Source organism: Nicotiana sylvestris, chromosome 9 (genome assembly GCF_000393655.2).
Source record: "Nicotiana sylvestris chromosome 9, ASM39365v2, whole genome shotgun sequence".
In the NCBI taxonomy this organism is placed as follows: domain Eukaryota; kingdom Viridiplantae; phylum Streptophyta; class Magnoliopsida; order Solanales; family Solanaceae; genus Nicotiana; species Nicotiana sylvestris.
Window position 1 is genome coordinate 107,610,436 of NC_091065.1, and position 21,118 is coordinate 107,631,553.

Consider the following 21,118-nt stretch of genomic DNA (forward strand, 5'->3'; position numbering starts at 1 on the left):
AAGGAAGAAGAAGAAAGGGTATTCAATAATAGTTTATCTGGTAATAGTCTGGAAAAGACATGGATCCTATCGGGATAAATACACTTGAGAATTAAATATATTAAAAGGCATAGTTAAAAGGTCAATACCTCTACTCCTCCGGAGTAACGTAAGGTTTACACTCCCACTTGTGAGATTCCTATGGGTTATTATTGTTATTGTTGTATTTAAAAAATTAATACCAAAAATATAAATAAATCACCGGATATCAGTAAATATGACATGAGATCTTTTTAAGAGTACGTTGTTCTGTTCAAATTGTTAGTGAGCATGGAAGACATTTATTCTAAAATTTATCCAAATATATTTTCACAGTTCTAGTTGTTTTTAGCTAAATAAAAGTACATTGGATGGTAAAAAGTGGAATGAAAAATATACTTCCCCGTCTTAATTTCTTAAGCTTTGACTCGGCACAAATCTTAAAAAAGAAAGAAATACTTGGAAACTTATAGAAATTTATGTGATTTTAAATTTCATTAAGAATAAAATAGGAAGATTAAAAATTAAATTATTTTTAAAAACTAAATAAAAAGATACAAATACAACACATACTAACTTTTCGATGACACAATTATTGATTCCTTTTGTACATCAAGTATCAATTTAGTGATTGATTGAGAATATTGGGAGATTGAAATTGGAAAAGAAAGGGGGAAAACACAGTTACCTGTAAAGGGGAAGCAGCTCAGATATTGCTAATACTTCACCCAACTTGGCGGTGTAACTTTGTAGTGCGACAACTGAACTTGATAATGGCGGACGAAGATTTACCACCTGCTATAAGGTTGATGAGTTTTGTCTCCGAAGAACAGGTAAACCGTAAACCCTTGCTCCCATTTCCTCTCTTCACACGGGTTTCTTCCGCCATTAGTTGTTTCCTTCAAACGTGCGTTTTTTCGTAGTTGGAAGAAGCCAAGAGAACTCGGGGTGCTCGGGTCGAGGACGGAACTGCTCAGAGAGATCGCCCACTTTATGAGGCCCGACAAAACTCAATAAACTCCCTTCTGCTTGTCACTTATTGTTTCTCTATCTCCTTCCCATCTAGTTACTGGGCGGTTTGTGTAAATTCTTCAAAATACACTATAAAGATTGACAACAATGTGCATGTACCTTCAGGATACTTACAAACACTTGTATCAAATATCCTAGTATCAATTAGTGGCGCAGCCAGTAATTTCTATAAAGGAATTCGAAAAGATATTAGAATCTCATAGTTTGAATTCAAACTTATGACCTGAAGCAACTTTTTGAACCCACTTTATCACTACACTAAAAATTTCCCTTATGTCAAGGGGATCCGACAGTTCATATAAGATCAAATCTTTTTTATTTTATATTTTACACGACAATATAATTTTTCGACCAAGGGAATTCAATAGAACATTACTGGAATTGTGTTGTCAAAGCAATAATTTTGGAAATTAGTACCTTCTATTATTCTAAGTGACATTATTTTTCCTTTCATTGATTATCCTTTCCAGTTTCAATCTTTTGTGTTAAGGTAGCTGTGGTCCATATGTTTATGCTCTCTGGTATATATGTGCTTCAAATATCAAACTCTCCAGCTTGAGTTATATTTTTCATTGAAACCGCAGATTTTGAAGGAAAACAAGGACAGGAAAGATGCTGAATTTAATGAGCGATTTAAACACCGTGAGTAATTAAGGACCCTTTTCCTTTTTTGTTTCTTGTGGGTTACTCATTTTGGTGCTTGTGCTATTAATTTACAATTGCTTGGAAATGTATCTCTTTAATGTTCTTGTAGGACCACCTAAAGCCTTGGATGATGACGAGACCGAGTTCCTTGATAAGCTTGAAATGGTTAGATGTTGCTTAAGGTCTTTATGTTTGTTTGAGATACAACTAATAGATAATCTATACATGCTTTGTCATTGCCATGATGCCATGTCCACGTTATTTAAGCTACTTATGCTTAGTCTTTGCCGTCATTTCTTCACATTTGATGGGGAACATTCTACCTTTTGCTTTAAGGACTCATCTAATTTGAGATTGGATGCTTATATGAGCAGTGGGAGCTTAGTGAATGACTATCTCAAAATTCAGCTTCTTATATCAACTTAAAGTTCCTTTGTTCTCTTCCAAGCGACAAGCCCTCTGATCGCGGAGTTTAAACTTACAGTTATTTTATGCATAATGATTCATGATTTATAATTCGTTGATTGTAGTAGTATATATGGATGTTACAATGGATGTGCGGGTCATACAAAATTAGAAATACTTTCATATGACAGAAGATACAAGAACTACTTAGAGGATAAAACAAGACAAGTTTGCTTGAGATGTATAACATTCATGCTTGTAGTCTAGGGTGGACTAGTGTCACGACCCAATTTAGGATCGTGACTGGCGCTTAGGAGCAAGTGCTCCCAAGTAAGCCTTATCGGTATTTTACAGACAAACGAACAGAGTTTCTCCTGTTTTTGGACTATCCAAAATTTTTTTTGTCTCATAAATAAATAACAACCAATCAATATTCACCTAAATCAGTCACAATCTTCATCAACTAACCACAAATGAGTTTCCACCAATATTATCAACATAACAAAACCAAAGCCAACTCTTTAAATACGGAAAGAAAGTGTAATACTAGTAACTAGGCCATATTAACAAATGAATACTCACGACACTAATAAGATAACGCTGGAGCAACTCTAAGAGTTCAAAAGACAAGACTATAGCAAATTCGCCCACGCAAACGAGTGCGGGGATCACCAAGAACTATCAACCTGTGCGCTCTACTTTACGAATTACTCGCCAGCGTCAACTGCTGTCTTTGTAACAAAAATAGCAGGAGAGTGAGTCGCTAGCTCAGTGAGTAATAACACTAACTTTTTTAATTAGGGACAAGTCAGAAAACATACTTGTATAATAATAATCAAAACTATGATAAAAATAAAATGCCCTCTCAAATCTATAAATATAATCAGTCTATTCATGGGTTTCCTATAACAAAAATCAATATAACAAATCGGTAATAAACTCGGTAAATACTACTCCCTCTGTTCCAATTTATGTGAACTTGTTTGACTGGGCACAAAGTTTAAGAAAAAATGAAGACTTTTGGAATTTGTGGTCCTAAACAAGTTAAAAAGGGGCCCAGAGTATTTGTGTGGTTATAAAAGCTTCTCATTAAGGGTAGAATTGTAAGTTTAAGCTAAATCGTTTCCAAATTTAGAAAGAGTTCATTCTTTTTGGAACGGACCAAAAAGGAAATAGGTTCACATAAACTGGAACGGAGGGAGTATGTCATAGCAAATCTTTATGTTTGGGAGGTTTGCAAGAAAGGATCATGTAATCTGTATTACTATGTGGACTCCTTTGTAATAGGAGTCAAATATAGCTGTAGGTCCCTACTCGAGGGAAAAATTATTACTATATGCTAGTTACCTTCCCACTAGCAAGAGCTATAATTGTAACTAGTAATCTGTAAATACAAGGTGCACCAGGTCTAACGAACCTGCCGTTAGCTATGGGATCCTTCAAAGTCTTCTCCCATTTATACTTTTCTTTGTAAACAATAAATATTCAGTGTTTGCACCTATAGACCTCTTGACGTTGCTCTTATCCTAGTTTCAGACTCCTTACTATTTTTTGATGCCAACATTGAGACATGCTAGGTTATGACTTATGATTTTGATTTTTATCCTACTTAGCCTCTATTTTTGCGGAGATCTATATTCATCTACCATTTTCCAGAGGGTAAGAAAAAGAAAGTTCAGTTGAATAGAATAGACCCAAATACCTGTGCCTTAAAACCTAAGATACTCTCAGGCACTACTCCCGAGGCATCTCTGTACCATGAATCCTAGGATTTTATCACCACCCACAGATAGCCACCCCCACCGCGACCAAAACCCAGAAAAATCTCTGACGGACAGCCTGCCACGCGCCCACACGCGTGGCCCACTTCCGGCGACCTTTATGCCACGGGCCGGCACGTGAGGAAATTTCCGGCCAGATCTCGTCTGGTCGCCTTCAGACAGCCTCTTCACGAGGCTATTCCGAGCCTACCCATCTAACTTTCTCCAAAATCCGACGACTTTCACTATTTTCCGGCGATGGGGGAGGTTTTTTCCGATCAAATTTCAAATCTTCTTCTTCAGTCAACCTTTTAGAAATGATGGACTCTACAGAGAGAAACTCCTACTTATCTCTAGAATCTGGAAAACTGGAAAAAGTGTCTTTTATCAAAGCTGTCTCTTGGCCAACCCTAGAACTTGAGGGAAGATGTCATCGAAAGCTCGACGTAGGGCAGGAACCGCACTTCTCGCTGTCTGAGGAGCACACTCTCAGGCGCAAGGGTTTCTTGAAATCTTGTCTGATTGAATTTTTCTCCAAATGGGTTGGTTCTCTAGAGGCTGTTAGGAATTGGGCAGCAGATGCATGGAATGTCAATGACGAGCTGAAAATAACGCAACTGGGGGATACGCAATATCTCTTTCGATTTCTCGACGAGTCTCAAGCTTCAGAAATTTTTGTTAGAGGAAACATATGGTTTGATGGGAACTTTTTACATCTAGACAAATGGGTGGAGCATGATGGGTGTCTTGACCATTGTTTCACCGGCGAAACATTGGTGGTCAACATGGTGGGTCTCCCGGTGCATCTTTGGTGCCTTGACCTCTTCAAGAAGATTGGGAAAATCTGTGGGGGCTTTCTTGATGTCATTTGAAGCCTACATGATCTATTGCGAGTGAGGATTGTGGTGAGGAAAGGAGGCAGAATCCCTGTCTCCACTGTGATGGAAGATGGCTACTTGAGTTATAGGGTGTGGTTGAACCCTGAATTTCGCCCTATCTTTATGCCTGTGATAGTGGCGGAAGAAAAGGGAAGGTCAAATAGAAGGGAGGGCATGGGAAACCAGTCTCTGAGGGGAGGGGAGGGCTCACCGGATCAGTGGTCTAAGCCAGAATCAGATGTTAGATCTAGAAGAGACGAGAGGTTTGAATTTGGGAGAAGAAGACAAAATTTCAACAGGAGGGAAAGACGTGAATGGGTTAGTGATGCGGGCCGGAAAGGTAGAATGGGCCTGTCATCTTCTAATTATCCTAGGGCTAGGCAAGTTTTCAGCAAGTATAGGCCCGGGCCTCCTTACATGGCCCCAATAACTTTTCCCAATTCTATTAGAATTGATCCTAAGGGGCCCAGATTATTTCAAGCTGCGTCTGTTAAGGCTCCTAAGCATATGGGAACAGTCGTTCTTCCTTCTTCTGCCAATGGTGCTACACACAGTGGCATTTCTGCACCGAGCTCTAGTGACCTTCGCCCTTCTTCGATGGCCGCTGCTTCAGGGATGGCACCGGCTATAGATGGTGCTGTTATTCCACGACCTCCCGCCTCTGATGGACTCAGCTCCATCACCCCCTCACCTGCTCCTGGGCTTAGTTGTGTTGAGGCTACACTTCAAGCTTCTTCTTCTTCTTTTGGGAAGATCGTTGAGCATGCCCCATCTGATGTTAGTGCCGGACCAGTATCTCCAGTTAAGATGCCGCCAAGGGCTCCATGCTCTCCTCCTTCCTGCTACCCTACTGGTGTTCTTGGTCATTCATGTAGCAGCGGGGTGCTAATTTCAGAGATTGATACCCCTCAAGGAAATGGCGAGATCCTTTCGGCACCTAAAATTCCTATTGCTAGCAATGCTATGGTCTTGTATTCCTCCGGTAGGGGCAAGGAAAGGGTTCATATAGAAGACGCCTGTCCAATTTCGTCACGGATTGGAGGAGGGGATATGTCTTTCTGGATGGAGGATAAACTATTAAACTTTGGGAAGTTTCTTGGTGTTTCTTTTGAAGGGAAGGAAGATAGGGTGTTAGAACTGTTGAGGGAGATTGAACAACAATCTTGTTATGATGGTGCAGGGAGGGAGTTGGGTCAAGGTGTTAAGCAAAATAATTTAGGGGATATAGTGGTGTACCAGAGAAGGGACCGGGTGTGTGACAGGGAAGAAGGGAGCTCGGTTAGAGGGGGTGGGGAGAAGGGGGATATTGTTTCTTATGGAAGTTAAGATTCTTTCATGGAATGCAAGGGGGATGAATGACCTAAACAAAAGGGCCATCATCAAAGTGGGAGTTAGAGAGTGGGGTGCTAACCTAGTTTGCTTTCAGGAGACAAAAATGGAAGTTTTGTCGGATATGATTGTGAGGAGTGTCTGGGGTGGTAGTTGGGTAAAATATGACTGGGTTCCAGTAGTGGGAAGTGCCGGGGGCATTCTTCTAATGTGGGATGATAGAAGTTTGGAGGTAAAGGAGATTAAGAAGGGAGTTTTTTCTTTAGCAGCTCTTGTCAAAGATAGAGTGGGTGGGGTGGAGTGGGGATTTGGGGGAGTGTACGGACCGGTATGAGAAGGGTCCAAGAGTGTTTTTCTGGGAGGAACTGGCCAATATGATGGGGGGATGGTATATTCCATGGGTTCTGGGGGGGGGAGACTTTAACACTATTAGATTCTCGGAGGAGAGATTATGGTGTAGTATGATTTTGAGGGCCATCGAGGAGTTTTCTGACTTCATCAATAATCACTTTCTCATTGATCTTCCTCTGTCACGGGAAAGGTTTACTTGGGCCAGGGCGGAGGATTCCAACTCAAGGTCTAGACTTGATAGATTTCTTATATCGCCCTCCTGGGATGAGCTGGTGCCGAATGTGATGCAGATTCCTTTACCTAGGCTGACTTTGGATCATTTGCCTATCTTGCTCGATGGATGCAGAGGGAAGGGGTGCGTGCTCCCTTCCGATTCGAGAACATGTGGTTGAAGGTGCCAGGATTTGGTGACAAGGTGAAAGAATGGTGGACAAGCTACGGGGTATCAGGGACACCTTCATTCCGTCTTTCGAAGAAACTTAAATTGCTCAAGGGAGATATTATTAGGTGGAATAAGGAGGTTTTTGGGAGGGTAGAGGTTAAAATGAGGGAGCTTATGCATGAATTGGGGGATCTAGAGAGAGGGGAAGGGGCGGGGGAGTTAGATGAATCTGAGAAAGAGAGATTGGGGGAGGTTAAGAGGGAATAGTCGAGTTAGCAATAGCTCAAGAGACTAGTTGGCGGCAAAAATCGAGGGTGCTATGGTTAAAGGAAAGGGATTCGAATACCAAAATTTTCCCACAGGGTGGCGGTTGCAAATTGAAGGAGAAACTTCATAGAGTCCTTAGTTACGGATGGGGTGAGGATTGAGGGAGAGGAGGAGGTAAAAGGGGCAATAATGGGGTTTTATGAGAACTTATACAAAGAGGAAGTTAGTTGGAGGCCGACTTTGGGGGGAATAAAGTTCAACCACATAAGGGAGGGAGACAGTGAGTGGCTAGAAAGGGCTTTCAAGGAGGAGGAGGTGCACAAGGCTGTGTCGAGTTGTGCTGGTGATAAGGCCCCCGGCCTTCTTCCAGCTCTGTTGGGACACCATCAAGGGGGAGTTGATGGAAGCCATTGAATACTTTCATGTGAATGGTATTTTCGAGAGAAGTATCAATGCTTCTTTTATTACTATTGTGCCTAAGAAAGAAGGTGCATCTTCTATCAGTGATTACAGGCCTATTAGTCTTGTGGGGAGCATTTACAAGATTATTTCTAAACTGCTTTCCAATAGACTCAAGAAGGTTCTTGATGTGTTTGTTTCGTCCTCCCAGAATGCGTTTGTGGAAGGTAGGCAGATCCTGGATGCCGCTTTGGTGGAAAATGAACTTGTAGACTCCAGAAGGAAAAATAGAGATCCCGGCTTACTATGCAAGTTGGACCTTGAGAAGGCTTTCGATCATGTCAATTGGGAGTTCCTGGATTTTATTATGATGCGAATTGGGTTTGGGGTAAGATGGAGGGGATGGATCAAGTTCTGCATTTCCTCAGTCAGATTCTCTGTCTTGGTTAATGGTAGCCCGTGTGGTTTCTTTAGCAGCTCTTGCGGGCCTCAGGCAAGGAGACCCCTTATCCCCCATGCTATTCATTCTAGTGATGGATGCTTTGAGTAAAATGATGGATCGAGCGGCGGGCGGAGGCTTCTTGAGAGGATTCTCAGCTCTGATCGGGGTGCCTAGTGCCCGAAGAGTCTCTCATTTGCTTTTTGCGGATGACACCCTAGTTTTCTGTGATGCCGATATGGATTAGTTGACCTACCTGAAGCAGGTCCTGCAGTGGTTTCAGATAGTATTAGGTCTCAAAATCAACCTCGGCAAGTGTGAGATTTTCTCGGTGGGTGAGGTTGCTAACATCGATACTTTGTCTTATGTTCTCAAATGTAAGGTGGGCTCCCTTCCCATTACTTACCTGGGTCTCCCATTGGGCGCTTCGTATAAAGATACTACGATTTGGAATCCAGTGATCGAAAGGGTTGAAAAAAGATTAGCAGGCTGGCAGAAACGGTACTTGTCAAAAGGCGGAAAGGAAGTGCTCATTAAAAGCACTTTATCGAGTATGCCCACCTATTACTTGTCCCTGTTGCAAGCTCCTGTGAGCATCACAGAAAAATTGGAGCGGTTTCAAAGGAATTTTCTTTGGGATGCAGCGGATGGAACTAGAAAGTATCATCTAGTGAATTGGCAAACAGTCACTTCCCCAAAGAAGTGAGGTGGACTTGGTGTAAAAGATCTTAGGGTATTCAACAGAGCTTTGTTGGGGAAATGGCTGTGGAGATTCGGGGTAGAAGAGCATGCTCTATGGAGGGAGGTCACAGTAGAAAAGTACGAGTCCACGGGAGGGGGTTGGAGGACCAAGGCAATCACAACACCTTTCGGGTGTGGCATGTGGAGGAGCATCATGAAGAATTGGGAATCCTTCAGGGGCAACATCTCTTATAAGTGGGAGATGGAGGGAGATGGAAGGAGAATCAGCTTTTGGAATCATAGGTGGTGTGGAGAGGATACTCTGAGGGTCTCCTTTCCCCACGTCTTCAGAGTTTCAAACCAGAAGGAATTGATGGTCCAACAGATTCGTAAGGAGCATGTATGGGGGTAGTATGAGACCTCTCATTTAGAAGGAACATGCAAGATTGGGAGATTGCGGAGCTCCAAGATTTATTGACACTGCTATATGGGCAAGACAGGCCTCAGCCATCTTGTGATTCTTGGAGATAGGGTTTGTGTGGCGATGGTCTGTTCACCGTAAAGTCCTTTTACCAGATTATGATGGTGAGAGAGGAGGCCTCTTTTCCATACTCCTCGATCTAGATTCCTAAGGCGCCCACGAAGGTGTGCTTTTTTGCATGGCTAGCGGCGAGGGGAGTGATTTTGACTGCTGAGAATCTTCGAAAGAGGAGAATTACACTTGTTAGTTGGTGCTATATGTGTAAAAGCTCAGGGAAGAAGTTGATCATCTTTTGTTGCATTGCCCTGTGTCCTCGGCTTTGTGGAGGGCGATCCTGAACCTTTTTGGTGTTCAATGGGTGATGCCAAGCATTGTAAAGGAAATGCTATATAGCTGGGCCGGTTTTCGTAGAAGAAGAAAGCAAAAGGCGTGGAAGTTCGCCCCGTTAGCTCTCATGTGGATAGTTTGGGGGGAGAGAAATAGGCGAGCTTTTGAGGGGATTGAGTCTCCTTTTTCACATCTTAAGAATAGTCTTTTATCGCTTTTTGGTGCACTCATATAGCCCCTATTTGTATAGAAGATTGGGCGTCTTTTGTAGAGAATCATGTTCTAATAAATTCTCTACTTTTTGGTATACTTTTTGTATACGGAAGTTCTCTCCCTTTTGTTTAATACAATTTACCTTATCAAAAAAACAATAAATATTTACATGAAAGCATTTTAAGTACAAGGCATTTAATTTCTTGTCAAATCATGTAATCCAATTTCGGTAACGATAATCATATCTCAAGTAATAGTAAAACATGTTTAGTAATAGTGAGAATATTTCAAATAACTGAACCTCTCAAGTAAACTATTCAATACCATATCAAGTAAAGGACTTGTCCCACATGCAATTTCAAATATTTGGTAACACATTTTATTTTCAAAATAATGTATAAACCATGCAGGTTATGTAAACACAAATTGCGGTAAGATTACTACTCATCGTACTCGTGTCGAAATACCAAACTCGTCGCCACGAGCGATCTGTACGAATTTCTTCAATCAATATATAATCACATCAATATCGATCTCGTTTTAATTTCTCTGTTTAAGCTATTTCATAGCTAAATTTAGATGCCAAATCCTCAGAGTTTTATGTTCTATCATCAATTCGCTGAGTTATATTTATCCATGCTCTGAGTAATTCAACTAGTCTATAATCTATCAATTTCAACTTACTCGTATATTTGTTCTTCAATTTTCTTTTACCCAAATTATGCCAACTATGTGTATAGATCTTAGATCATATAGGAATATAGGATCACTATCGACAATACTTTCTTTCGTACCTAACAAAATTATATACAACCAGATGATAATCTTAAGCAACTGAAGTAAGAAAGTTTATCCTTTGAATTAAGTTTGTTTCTATGTCTGTTCCCATATTTAATTCATACTACTACATACAAAGGCATTATGAATTTGAATTGTTTCAAAAAAAAAAATCAACGTTACAAAGTGTCTTCGGGCACTCATGATTCTTCCACAAAGTGCTATGAGTTAAGAGAAGCATTGCTTAATCTTTTCTTGCTTCTAATTATATTAGTCAATCTCACTATATTAACTCAAATTATTAAATTTATATACTCTGATATTAGTAAAACAAAATATATTAATACTATATTACCTATTTTTCAAAGTTTGGTTCCAGCCTCTTTCTTCTTCTCTTCATTGCATTTTTGTTTTTCCCTTTTTCTATAGCTTCTGTTGCAGCAGCTTAGCCTTGCTTTCCCTTCCACCAAATCCCCTTTTTTTTCTTCTTTTCGTTCAATGGGCTTTTGCCCCTTTTATTAACTGATTAGGTTTTCCTTTTCTTTTTGTTTTTTTTTTTTTTTTTAGTGATGTTAAAAGACCAACATACCCTAACTTAAATATGGGTCATTACAACTAGCTTGCTGAAAAAGTGCATAGCCATGTTCTAGAGCTGCAAAATGCGCCGGTCCTTATTTGTGATGCTATCATGATTACATATGTTAAAAGGGAACGAGGTGAACCTGAAATCACATGGAGGGAAATTGTCCTTAAAGATGTAGAATCTCTTGGAACCCAAGCGAACTTAATGAAGAACAAAACATGACAGAGGTAAAAGGTTCTTATAGGTGATATTAATAGATAGGATTAAAGCCTGGTTTTGTCGGTACACATACCTAAAGTCCAGTGTTTACTCGGAGTCTTTTTAGTTTGTTTAGAAATTTGAATGTCAGCATGAGTTGTTCAGGAAATCTAGTGATAAGGACCCTAAGCTGTCTTAAATTACAAATTATTGAGTATTCGAATGAAACAAGTCCAAAATGGGATGGGTGAATATGGATGATTCATATAGACGAACACAACTAGTTCGGTATTAAGGTGTAATTTCTGTTGTAGTAGTAGCGTATATCCTGTCATGTTTACTGTATCCTAGTGTAGAAGATGCTCACAGTAAGTACATTAGGTGCGCGTTGAGCTTTTAGGCATATCATGGAGTTGGTGATGATTTTAGTTTATTATTATGCACTTATCACCTCTGCTGCATTAAGGTTGAATCATGTGGCATCCTAATCTTTTAGAAAGTATTTCTTGCTCGGAAGCCTAAATGCAACTATTCAAGCTGGAATATCATAAATATTACAATTGCTCTAGATTTTTTATTAAAATGTTAATTTGTGCTTTGTCTAATCTCTCAGTTCTATTAGTCTATACCTGCTAATGGAGCAGTATATATATGTGTGAATGGGCTCCAGCATAGTTTAGTTCTTAATGCTTCACTATACCTTTTTAATCAAGCTTTCAAGATATGTTTTGCGTAGCGGCATGACCCTCCTCCCTATGTGGGGAGGGGGCTCAACTTGTGAGGTTCCTCAGCTTTCAGATTGGCATGAAATGCTGGATGACCCAGCCCGGCTTGACTTGAACAAGATCGTCATGGCAGGAGTTTGGATTTCTTCAGCTTCTTATTTTGTTGCTTTTTATGACATTTGCCATTTAGTGTAGTGTTGTGAAGTTATTCAATTCTATGTGCTGTAGTATATATGGAAATTTGGTTTTACTTATATGAATATATTTATTCCAATCTCTTATTTGTTTATTAGTTTAGGAAAACCTTATTTAGTGTACTCTTGATGCTCTTGTGCGATAATACATGGACGGTGAGCTCCACTGTTTATTTTGCAATGGAAAGACCCGTTCTCGAGAAGTTGGTATTGGGCTGAGTTAATTTGCATTAGAAGAAGATAAAAGATATAACCTTTTGATGCTCTCTAACTCGTTGATCTCTTCTCTGCTCAATGCATTTGCTTATGCGTACAAATTGATGTCTGTCTGTCTCCTCTGTGTATGAACATAACATGGACATATTTATGCACACATCATATATTTGATACTTTTTGCTTAACTCTTTGATTGTTTAGTCAAGGAGAGATTATGAGAAGCAAGTGGCTGATGAAGAAGCTGAGCAGCTGCGAAGTTTTCAAGTAATTTAGTGTCATTGTTCAACGTCATTGCCTAGAAGTTTGCTTTATGGCCTATGAAGAATGCTGATCTTACTCTTGGGTTTTTTAGGCTGCTGTTGCTGCACAGTCAACCATTGTACAGGAAATCAAGGAGATGCCTCCTGTTCCGAAAGTCCAGGTTAGTCTCAATAGCTGGATCTGCCTTGAGAAAAGCACTGTATTTTTGGTGTTCATGGCTTTTTGTTTCTTAGCCACTGCTTTATCAGCATCTCGCCCGATGTTGGAAATTGTCTGCCTTTACTTCTGCTGTGTGGCCGCATATTTATATGAGATGGCTTTATATGGTCAAATGATATTACATGTGTGATGCACTAATACCAAAATGGTTCTTGGCCTTTAGTCTAAGATATATTGGCAAGTTACCTCTTTTTAATGATTTCATACACGTCTCTCTAAAATGAATACCTGTACTTCATAGCACTAAACTTTCAGATAAACGTTGAAAAATTACAAAGCTAGGTAGTCAGGCTGGCGTTTCGTTTCACTTAAAGGGTGCTTCAGTGCATGTCTCGTCATCCATGGGTTCTGTAGAGCATCACTAGATATAGTTGGCAAGGTAAAAAGAAAAAGAAAATTGTAGATTTACTACTACACTAGAAAGCTAGTTACTATATCTTAATTAGAAAGTTACTGCATATTTGCATCTGAATCATAAATTTAAATGGTTTTTGAACTTGAAGGAGGTGATTTTTTACTTTCTATATTCACTTTTTCGTATAATTATAAAGTACTACTTGTTATATTCACTTAATTGTGGTGTTTTTGTTAATCCAATGTTGATATCATTTAGTTTGTGTTTTTATTTGTTTTTTTTTCATGCATTACATGTATATTTAAAAGAAAAAAAAAATTCATTAGCCTTTCTTTGTTGAAGTCGCCGCTTTAATTGGGCTCTGCACTTACAGCCCCATTAGACCTTTGGGCTTTCCTATGTTTTCCCCTTAGGCAACAGAGGAGGTGTCTGGATTTGTACCAATTACGTATCTAAAGAGAAAAGGTGGAGAACGTCCAATTGTGCTTCAAATTTCCGGATTTGTACCAATTACGTATCTAAAGAGAAAACACGGAGAACGTCCAATTGTGCTTCAAATTCTTAATACTCCATAATTCCCCTCCTTTGTTCAGCTCCTTTTCTGTACCACAATCATCTATAACTTGGTTGATTTTTTTTTTTGGCCTCCATGGTTATTCTATTTTCTTTTTCTTATTCATTCTTTTCTCTCTCTTGTTTTTATGTTCATGATTTGGCTTAAATGGTCAAAATCAAGAAGTAACAATGATTCATTGGGTTTCAGGAAGGATGTTGCTAAAAAATTAATTTGCTGGCACAGATGCAGAAAGTAGTATCTGATTACCTTTGTTCGTAATATAAAATAGTAAAGTTAAGAGGCTTAGGAAAAAAGTCAAAATCCCAGGATGAAAGGCAAGCAATTTCTTTTTAAAGATGGAAATCTTGTGACTATACTAGTTGGTACCAGTGATAAAGTGATGCCGTCTGCACCACACAACAAAACCACCTTAACAAAAAAGTTGAAGAAATCAAAACAATTGCAGGCGATTAAGCTGGTTAATCAGTGAAAAGAAGAAGAATTGTTGGCTTGGAACTAGGAGGAAAGAAGAATAACATGCTGCAACAGCTAATTTACTAGCAAAAACTTGAGAAGCCTGTGAACGAACTATTCAAGATTCAATTAATTAAATTTAGAAGCTAAAACTTAAGCTTTGCAGCTTTGCTATCAATAGGTTTTAGCAAGCGTATGCAATGCAACCCTATCAGGCCTCACCCATAATATCAAATGGCAATGAAGATCCCTAAACAATTGAAAAGCTGCAATCTTATATTTGGAGAGTAATTTAGGTCTATTAAGTTCCAAGATGGAATTTTACTTATCCAATTATCGAGGGACTTCTGATGCTCTCTGTTTATATAGTATTCTTTCTATTCGTCTTAGCAGGGGCGACTCAACAAACTTGGTGGCCTAAAGCCAAAAATATTAAAAGGCCCTTAACTTCTTTCATAAAAACATAAACTTGTGAGACAAAAAAAATCTATATGACTTGGGTCTAGTGGTAAGGGCGCAACACATTATGTGCGGGTTAAGCGCTCGTCGCAGTTTTAAATTTTTCCGAAGATAAAAACATGGTATTTAAGTGAAAAAGAATAGATGAATGGGTCCATTATATACCGAGGTTCGAACTTTGCGCGACTTGCCCTCGAAGATTTATTAGTTTAAAAATATGAGAGACAAGATAACTTGCTTTGTGATGTATGGATCAATTAAATATGACAAAAATAAATAGCTAATTCAGAGAAACTGAGTTGAAGTTGAAAATTAAAATCGTCATGAACATATAAAAGAAGAGTGTAAATAGAGGAAGAAAACTAGAATTGATAAGAAGCTAAATACACTATGAGTATTTAATTTAACGAGAGAGAATTTATCGTTATTTACTCACTCACCCATCAACCTCAATCAAATAAAAAAAATTCTAAAATTTGAAAGTATTATTAATAATAATTACATAAAATTATATATAGCATAATATTAATACAATGCTTATTTTTGGGGCCTTAATATTTGGTGGCCTAAGACAATGGCTTCACTTGCCTTACCTTAGAGCCGCACCTGTGTCTTAGTAGAATTTCTTGTATTACGAAGAGTTGCCATTGACCACCGAAACCAAAGGAAGGGAGCACAGTGAATATCTCTTGTTCCAGCCTTTTCATGATCCAACTGAGTCAGTGTTAGCACTTGGTAGGCATGAATTGGAGATCAAACCCGTTTTTCCTTCCCTTTCCTTTTTTTTCTTCTTTTGTTGTACATCACCTTTCTGATATATGGACTAAACAGATCATTTATTGATAGCGTAAAGTTGATTTACATTTGATTCACCTTCTCGGGGCTCCTGTCTCATTCTCTTTACTCTTGTTGCATGTTTCTGTTCATCTCTTCCTTCACATTCTCTTGTATCTAATCCTGCATCTAGTTCTCAGTTTACATATTATGTGCTTACAGCTCTTTCTCGATTAAATGTTTTTGTTTAGTGCTAAAGCAAGCTTCGTTAAGCTGTCAACTTTTGCAAACAGGAATTTTTGCTTTTCTAATGAGGCTTTACCTAAATTCCTAAAGTTGCCTTTTTCTATCAATTTTAGATGAATGGTTGGTTTTGCTGCATATTTCTATATTTCACATTCTCCTTTTGGACATAAGTTCCTGTTTAATACGATAAACAAATGGACTTCTGTGTCATTCTACTCTCTCTAACTGTGCCATTCTACAAGGGAAAGGGGACTACTGTTACATGACCAATTTGGGATGATAATTGGCATTGAATTCTGTGTGGTGTATATCAGTATCGTTAAGAAACAATATTTGGCAAGACGCAAGTCACGTGTTACTAGTTTCCTTAATGAAAATGGAGGATAAAACTTATAAATCCCTATTTTGGTATATGTGTCTGGCCCTGGTCGCGGTATCTTTTGGTTTTCATTGGATTGTTGGTTGATGCAGGAACCGACATTAATTAGGAGGAAGAGTCGTCCACCTAATCCATTGGGAACGATTATCAAAGTCAAGCCACAAGCAAAGAAAGCAAAGATGGATCCAGAAACCTCAGGTGATTCTTTAACAGCTATCAAAGTGTCTAATGATGATAACAAACAGCCTTCATCAGATATTCATAATGTATCCAAATATGAGACAGAAGAATCCCAGAGATTTGTGAAAGGACCTATTGCCGATAATGAAAACCGTGAACCAGTTACAATAGGTGGTTTGGTTTCCTATAGTGATGAAAGTGATGATGATTGATTGTGTCATCTTGATATGTTAATTATAATTTGCGTTAGTTTAATCAAATTTCCAGTTTCTCATCATCTATGGATGATATGTTCTTGCTTTTCCGTTCCATCAAGTTGATTGGTTTCATTAACATTCTCTCCTTGATAGCCCTATGGCTTAATGTTGTCTTTTCTTTTCCTTTTCTTCAGTTTTCTAATTGAATCCCTTGCAGGACAGCTGGGGATTTGGCTCTGTCTTAATAGTTTGACATGATTGGTTGATGGAGAATCAAAAGTAGATTTGTATATGAATCACGAAGTATTTCTAAATTTATTCAGAAGTAATTACAAGATCATGCGCCTTTTCTGGTTGTAACAGAAATAGGTATAACTGGCAGGTCAAGCCTATGCTTGAAATTAACAGCTAGCAATAACGTAAAAGAGATGCAAGAAGACAATCTTTCGTCTCTCTTAAGGGAATCGAATGATTATGTTGGTACGAAGCTTGTTATTAAGGAGGATTCTTGAAAAAAATGTACAAGAAGAATGGAAATAATTAAAATGCAAAAAAGAAGTAAGAAGCATGCAGAAAAGAGAACATGAGTTTAGTAGTATGGTTTTAAATAGTGTTGTCATACTCGGTTAGGTTTTTGCTTTTTTGGAGTAGGGATGAAGCCAATGAGTTAGGTTAGGATTTTGTACTCTTCTTAGAACATAACAAATGTACCATTGTAATTATCCAAAATTTTGGGTTGTTAAGGTTGTGCTGCTGTAGGAAATGGCCAATTAAATAGCTGGACACCGGCCACGTAGTTGCTCTGTCCTATTTTTCTTGGGGATAGACTTTAAACTCCTCCGTTTATTTTTTGTGAAAATACTTTCATTCGATCTAATATAATTTGATTAACTAGAACTCCCTCTGTTGAGTTACGTTTCTCCAACAAACATAGTGTGATTGTATATATCCAAGGCACTGATAATACCTTGTTGACAAAAAATTGAGTCATAATTTTGATACAGTTGTAAGCGGAAAACGAATCATAAGGCACACAAATACAAATTAGTTAACATAATCACATATTATTTCTCACAAGCATACAAATTAATTAATACGCTTTTGATAGCAGGAGACATAAATTAATTAGAGGATCATCAATTTCCTTTGTTCATCATGTTAAGAAAGGAAGGGAGATGTTGGGCGTGGACGCACCAGGTCATAAGCCGAATGCCATTTTGGGGCAGAGGTTGTTTGCTAACAATTCCCACAGGTATAACAGCAGATCCTTGTACTGGTATCACATGTACAGGTTTTCCCCATCCATAGTCAACCTCGTTAAATCCCAGTCTTCCCCATTCTGAAATAAACAGTGTGTCGTAACCTACTCCAGGGCCCGGGGCAAATGGATCATTTTGATCCTCATTCACAGATTTGTAGGTCTTGTTATTAAGCCATTGTGAGAATTCTGCTGGTAGTTTAGCCTTGGCATCTTTGATCAGCTTCACCACCTCAGCAAGAGATGCTTGTGCCACAATTTTGTTCGATGCCTTTACTGTCACTGGGAAGAAACAGTTCCCGTAGAATCCATCCGGTAGCGGCACCAGTTGCCGACAATTAGCGAAAAACACCAGCTTCACTTCGTCATCACCTGCATCATTAGTGGCGACTCCAGTAATTTTGCTAAGAGTATTCAGGATTTAATATTGTATATGAATAAAAAGTAATATTTGACCTATATATTCCCTTTGTCTCATGCAATTCGGATTTCGAGAGTTTTTAATTTTTTCATATGCCTTTTAAACATTTTGAATCTTAATTCAAATATGTAAATTCTATTTCAAAAAAAATAATGATTTTATGTCCAAAGTTTGACTCTATATCATATAAATTGTGATGAAAGAGCATGTATAAAGTAATATTTGATCTATATAAACAGCCGACCATAGCTCCACCCCTGACCTGCATTATCTGTAGTAATAAAGCTTGAATTCGACGAGGAGGAGGAATTCTTCTCGTCGTTTGTTAGATCTAAAATTGCTCGGGTTCGCTGTTTCCACAGAGTAGCAGCTATAATTTCAAAAGAGGAACAAAATGCATTTTGACGGTCCATTAATTGATCTTGCATTACTTTGTGTTTGAGCTGATTGATCTCATCTATTGGAATATCGAAACTGGCATGCTCCAGCCTTTGATCTGGAACAGGAATAATGAAGGGTGGCGACATTGAAGAGTTGTCTTTGGTCTCATGATCTGATGCAATTAATCCTTTTTGAGCTGATGGAGTTGGGAGAAGATATTCCCTGCACCACACTGGTGTAGCGCTCAGTTTCTCGACACCCCTAGCGAATTCCCCTACTGCTTTTAGAAATTGTGCAGCTCCCAATCCATCACATATAATGTGGCAGAAAGTTAGTCCCATAACGAATCCACCACACTTAAATTCGGTTACCTGCATGTGATGATAATTGCAATATCGTTATCTAGCTAGTTTTTGAATATATATTGAAGTTGAAGATTTCTCGAGGAGTTACTCCTTGTTACTGCTGCTTTCTTTTCATCTTTTCATCTTTCCTTGAGCCGGGGTCTATCGGAAACAACTTTTCTACCTTCAAGATAGGGGTAAGGTCTACGTACACATACCCTCCCCAGAACCCCACTTGTAGAATTATACGAGGTTTGTTGTTGTTGTTGTTAGCTAGTTCTTTATTACTACTAATTCCTCTGTTTAATTTCCCTAAGAAAGTAATTAGTTCCATAGTGAATCCACCACACCTATGTTTTCTAAGGAGTGTCCCCTAATGAAACATAAATAACTAATTGGATTGGATTAGTTCAGGGTATATATTACCTAAACTTGTATATATTTGACTTTTCCCTGCTTTTGGATATACATTTTTGGGGACTAAAAAAATGGAGAGGAGGTATACCTAAACCTAATAAATGATTTTCATAACCTGCTTTTGGATATATACTCTTTGGGATAAGTTTAGGTATACCTCCTTTTACTACACCGAATACTTATTGTTTAGTTACATAATACTTAATATTTTATACGATCAGATCACTCAAAGGATGTCTATAGGTAAACTTTTTTAAAATGTGAGAATTGTCATCATACAAATAAAACAAGGTACAATAGATAAAATTAAACAACAACAATTTGAGATATATATATGAGACTAAATATATAGGTAGTAGTTTACCTGCACAAGCACCAATGGGTCCATGAAAGTATCATGACCAATAGGATGAGGAGAAGAAGAATGAAGCTGAGGTAGAAGTTTATCAAAGGTACTATCTTCCAAAGCTGCAGCTTCATCCAAGTAGTTGACATCATAAAGAGTACAATCAGCAGAAGCCTCCTCAAACCAAATGCCTTGTGCTGAACAATCAATTTGAAGAAGCTGGTTATTACTGTGCGGTGACATTTTGAGACGGCCGGCTAGAGGATAGTAAGGAACCAAAGCTTTTGAAAATGCATCCCGAATGACAGTAGCATCTCCTCCTTTAAACACGTGCAGCGTACGTGCATTGCATCGAAGGACTGCTAAACTGTCTATAACTGAGAGATGAAGCACACCATTTGGAGTTTGTCCTGAAGGTGTTACTAGATTTCCTCCTCCTCCCCTTCTCGTCACCAAAAAGCCCATGATCATCGTATATATGGAATGTTACTAAGTGATCTCTTCAAATTCAGATAAATGCTAGGATTAACAAAGATGGGCGATCCTGAGTCAAATCCTGTTTTTTCCAAAACAAACAACGGTTCAGAAAACAAAGCAAGAAAGGATATACGTTCCTACGAATAAAAAAAACCTATCAGAAAAATGGAGGTAGTCTCACCTCAATTCAATAGCAACTCATGTACTATGTTCTATGTTTTGATTGATTCTAACATAACTGCGTATTTACAGATTTATAGTGGTAGCAACAAGTAACAACGGGCTTGCTTGGTTGCGATTAAACTTGTTGCTGTTTGCTTGGCTTATAAGTCTGTGAAACTGAAACTTTGGCTTCACATTGGGGAGTAAGGCAGTAATAGATTAAGGTTTTTCTCCATTTATTTATATGTATTGGTTTCTTTCCTAGTTAGGTGACAGTACTATATTATATACATGTAACTTAGCTTTATGAATTATACTACACAGGCACGCCAAATATGCCATCTATTTTAATTTCTTGAATATTCATATTTCACTCGAATTTAGGTCCTACCATACACAACACCTAAAGAATAGTGTTTACCCTTAAAATGAGTAATAATTGAATTTATACGCGGTTTAAAGGATATATAATTTAATTTAACACGAATGAACTAAGAACAATAAATAATTGAATTAAAGAAAAACAAAGCGATCAAACCAAATGCAATGAATGATTAAGTCTAGCTTTGCAATGGACGTTTGGAAATCAGTTCCGACCAAGCCCCCGGAACAGGCTCAGTTGCAACTCAATAAACAAGCAGCTGAAGAACACTTTAAACAATAGCTAGAGAACAAAAATTAACTTTATTCCTTTGATATGCGTGCCAATAGTGGTTTTAAAATATAAAAGTTCCCCCCTTTATATAGTAGGGGAGTTTCAATCCTAGTACAAGTCTAAGTAAGGTAAAGATCTTTTTCTTCCAGTAAACATTGTTACGCAGCTGATATCAAGCGAGATTTGGGTCGTATTATCCGGATATAGGCGAATATTTCGGCCTGGCCCCTTGTTTGGTCTGTCTAACCGTTTTTCCC

At 38.4% G+C, this 21,118-nt stretch overlaps 2 protein-coding genes across 9 annotated transcripts; one reads left to right on the forward strand and one right to left on the reverse strand.

The window, feature by feature from the left end:
* Nucleotides 1-593: 593 nt before the first annotated feature.
* Nucleotides 594-16,925, forward strand: LOC104227097 (uncharacterized). 8 transcript variants are annotated; one of them, XM_070156457.1, is made up of 8 exons: nt 657-851; nt 942-1,100; nt 1,635-1,692; nt 1,805-1,860; nt 12,502-12,564; nt 12,653-12,721; nt 16,116-16,221; nt 16,618-16,925. In XM_070156457.1, exons 1-8 carry the CDS (start codon nt 792-794, stop codon nt 16,656-16,658), a joined length of 612 nt encoding a protein of 203 aa, XP_070012558.1. In that variant the 5' UTR covers nt 657-791; the 3' UTR covers nt 16,659-16,925. The 8 variants fall into 8 exon arrangements, with proteins under 8 accessions (XP_009777533.1, XP_070012558.1, XP_070012559.1 ...); XM_070156458.1 differs by having other exon boundaries at nt 16,623-16,925; XM_070156459.1 differs by having other exon boundaries at nt 942-1,016.
* Nucleotides 16,926-17,444: 519 nt separating this feature from the next.
* LOC104227099 (acyl transferase 4) lies at nt 17,445-20,314 on the reverse strand. Its single transcript, XM_009779238.2, has 4 exons — nt 20,226-20,314; nt 19,586-20,123; nt 18,342-18,831; nt 17,445-18,030 (listed from the first exon to the last, which is right to left on the reverse strand). The coding sequence occupies exons 2-4, from the start codon at nt 20,036-20,038 to the stop codon at nt 17,537-17,539; spliced, it is 1,437 nt and encodes a 478-aa protein (XP_009777540.1). The 5' UTR covers nt 20,039-20,123; nt 20,226-20,314; the 3' UTR covers nt 17,445-17,536.
* Nucleotides 20,315-21,118: the final 804 nt, after the last annotated feature.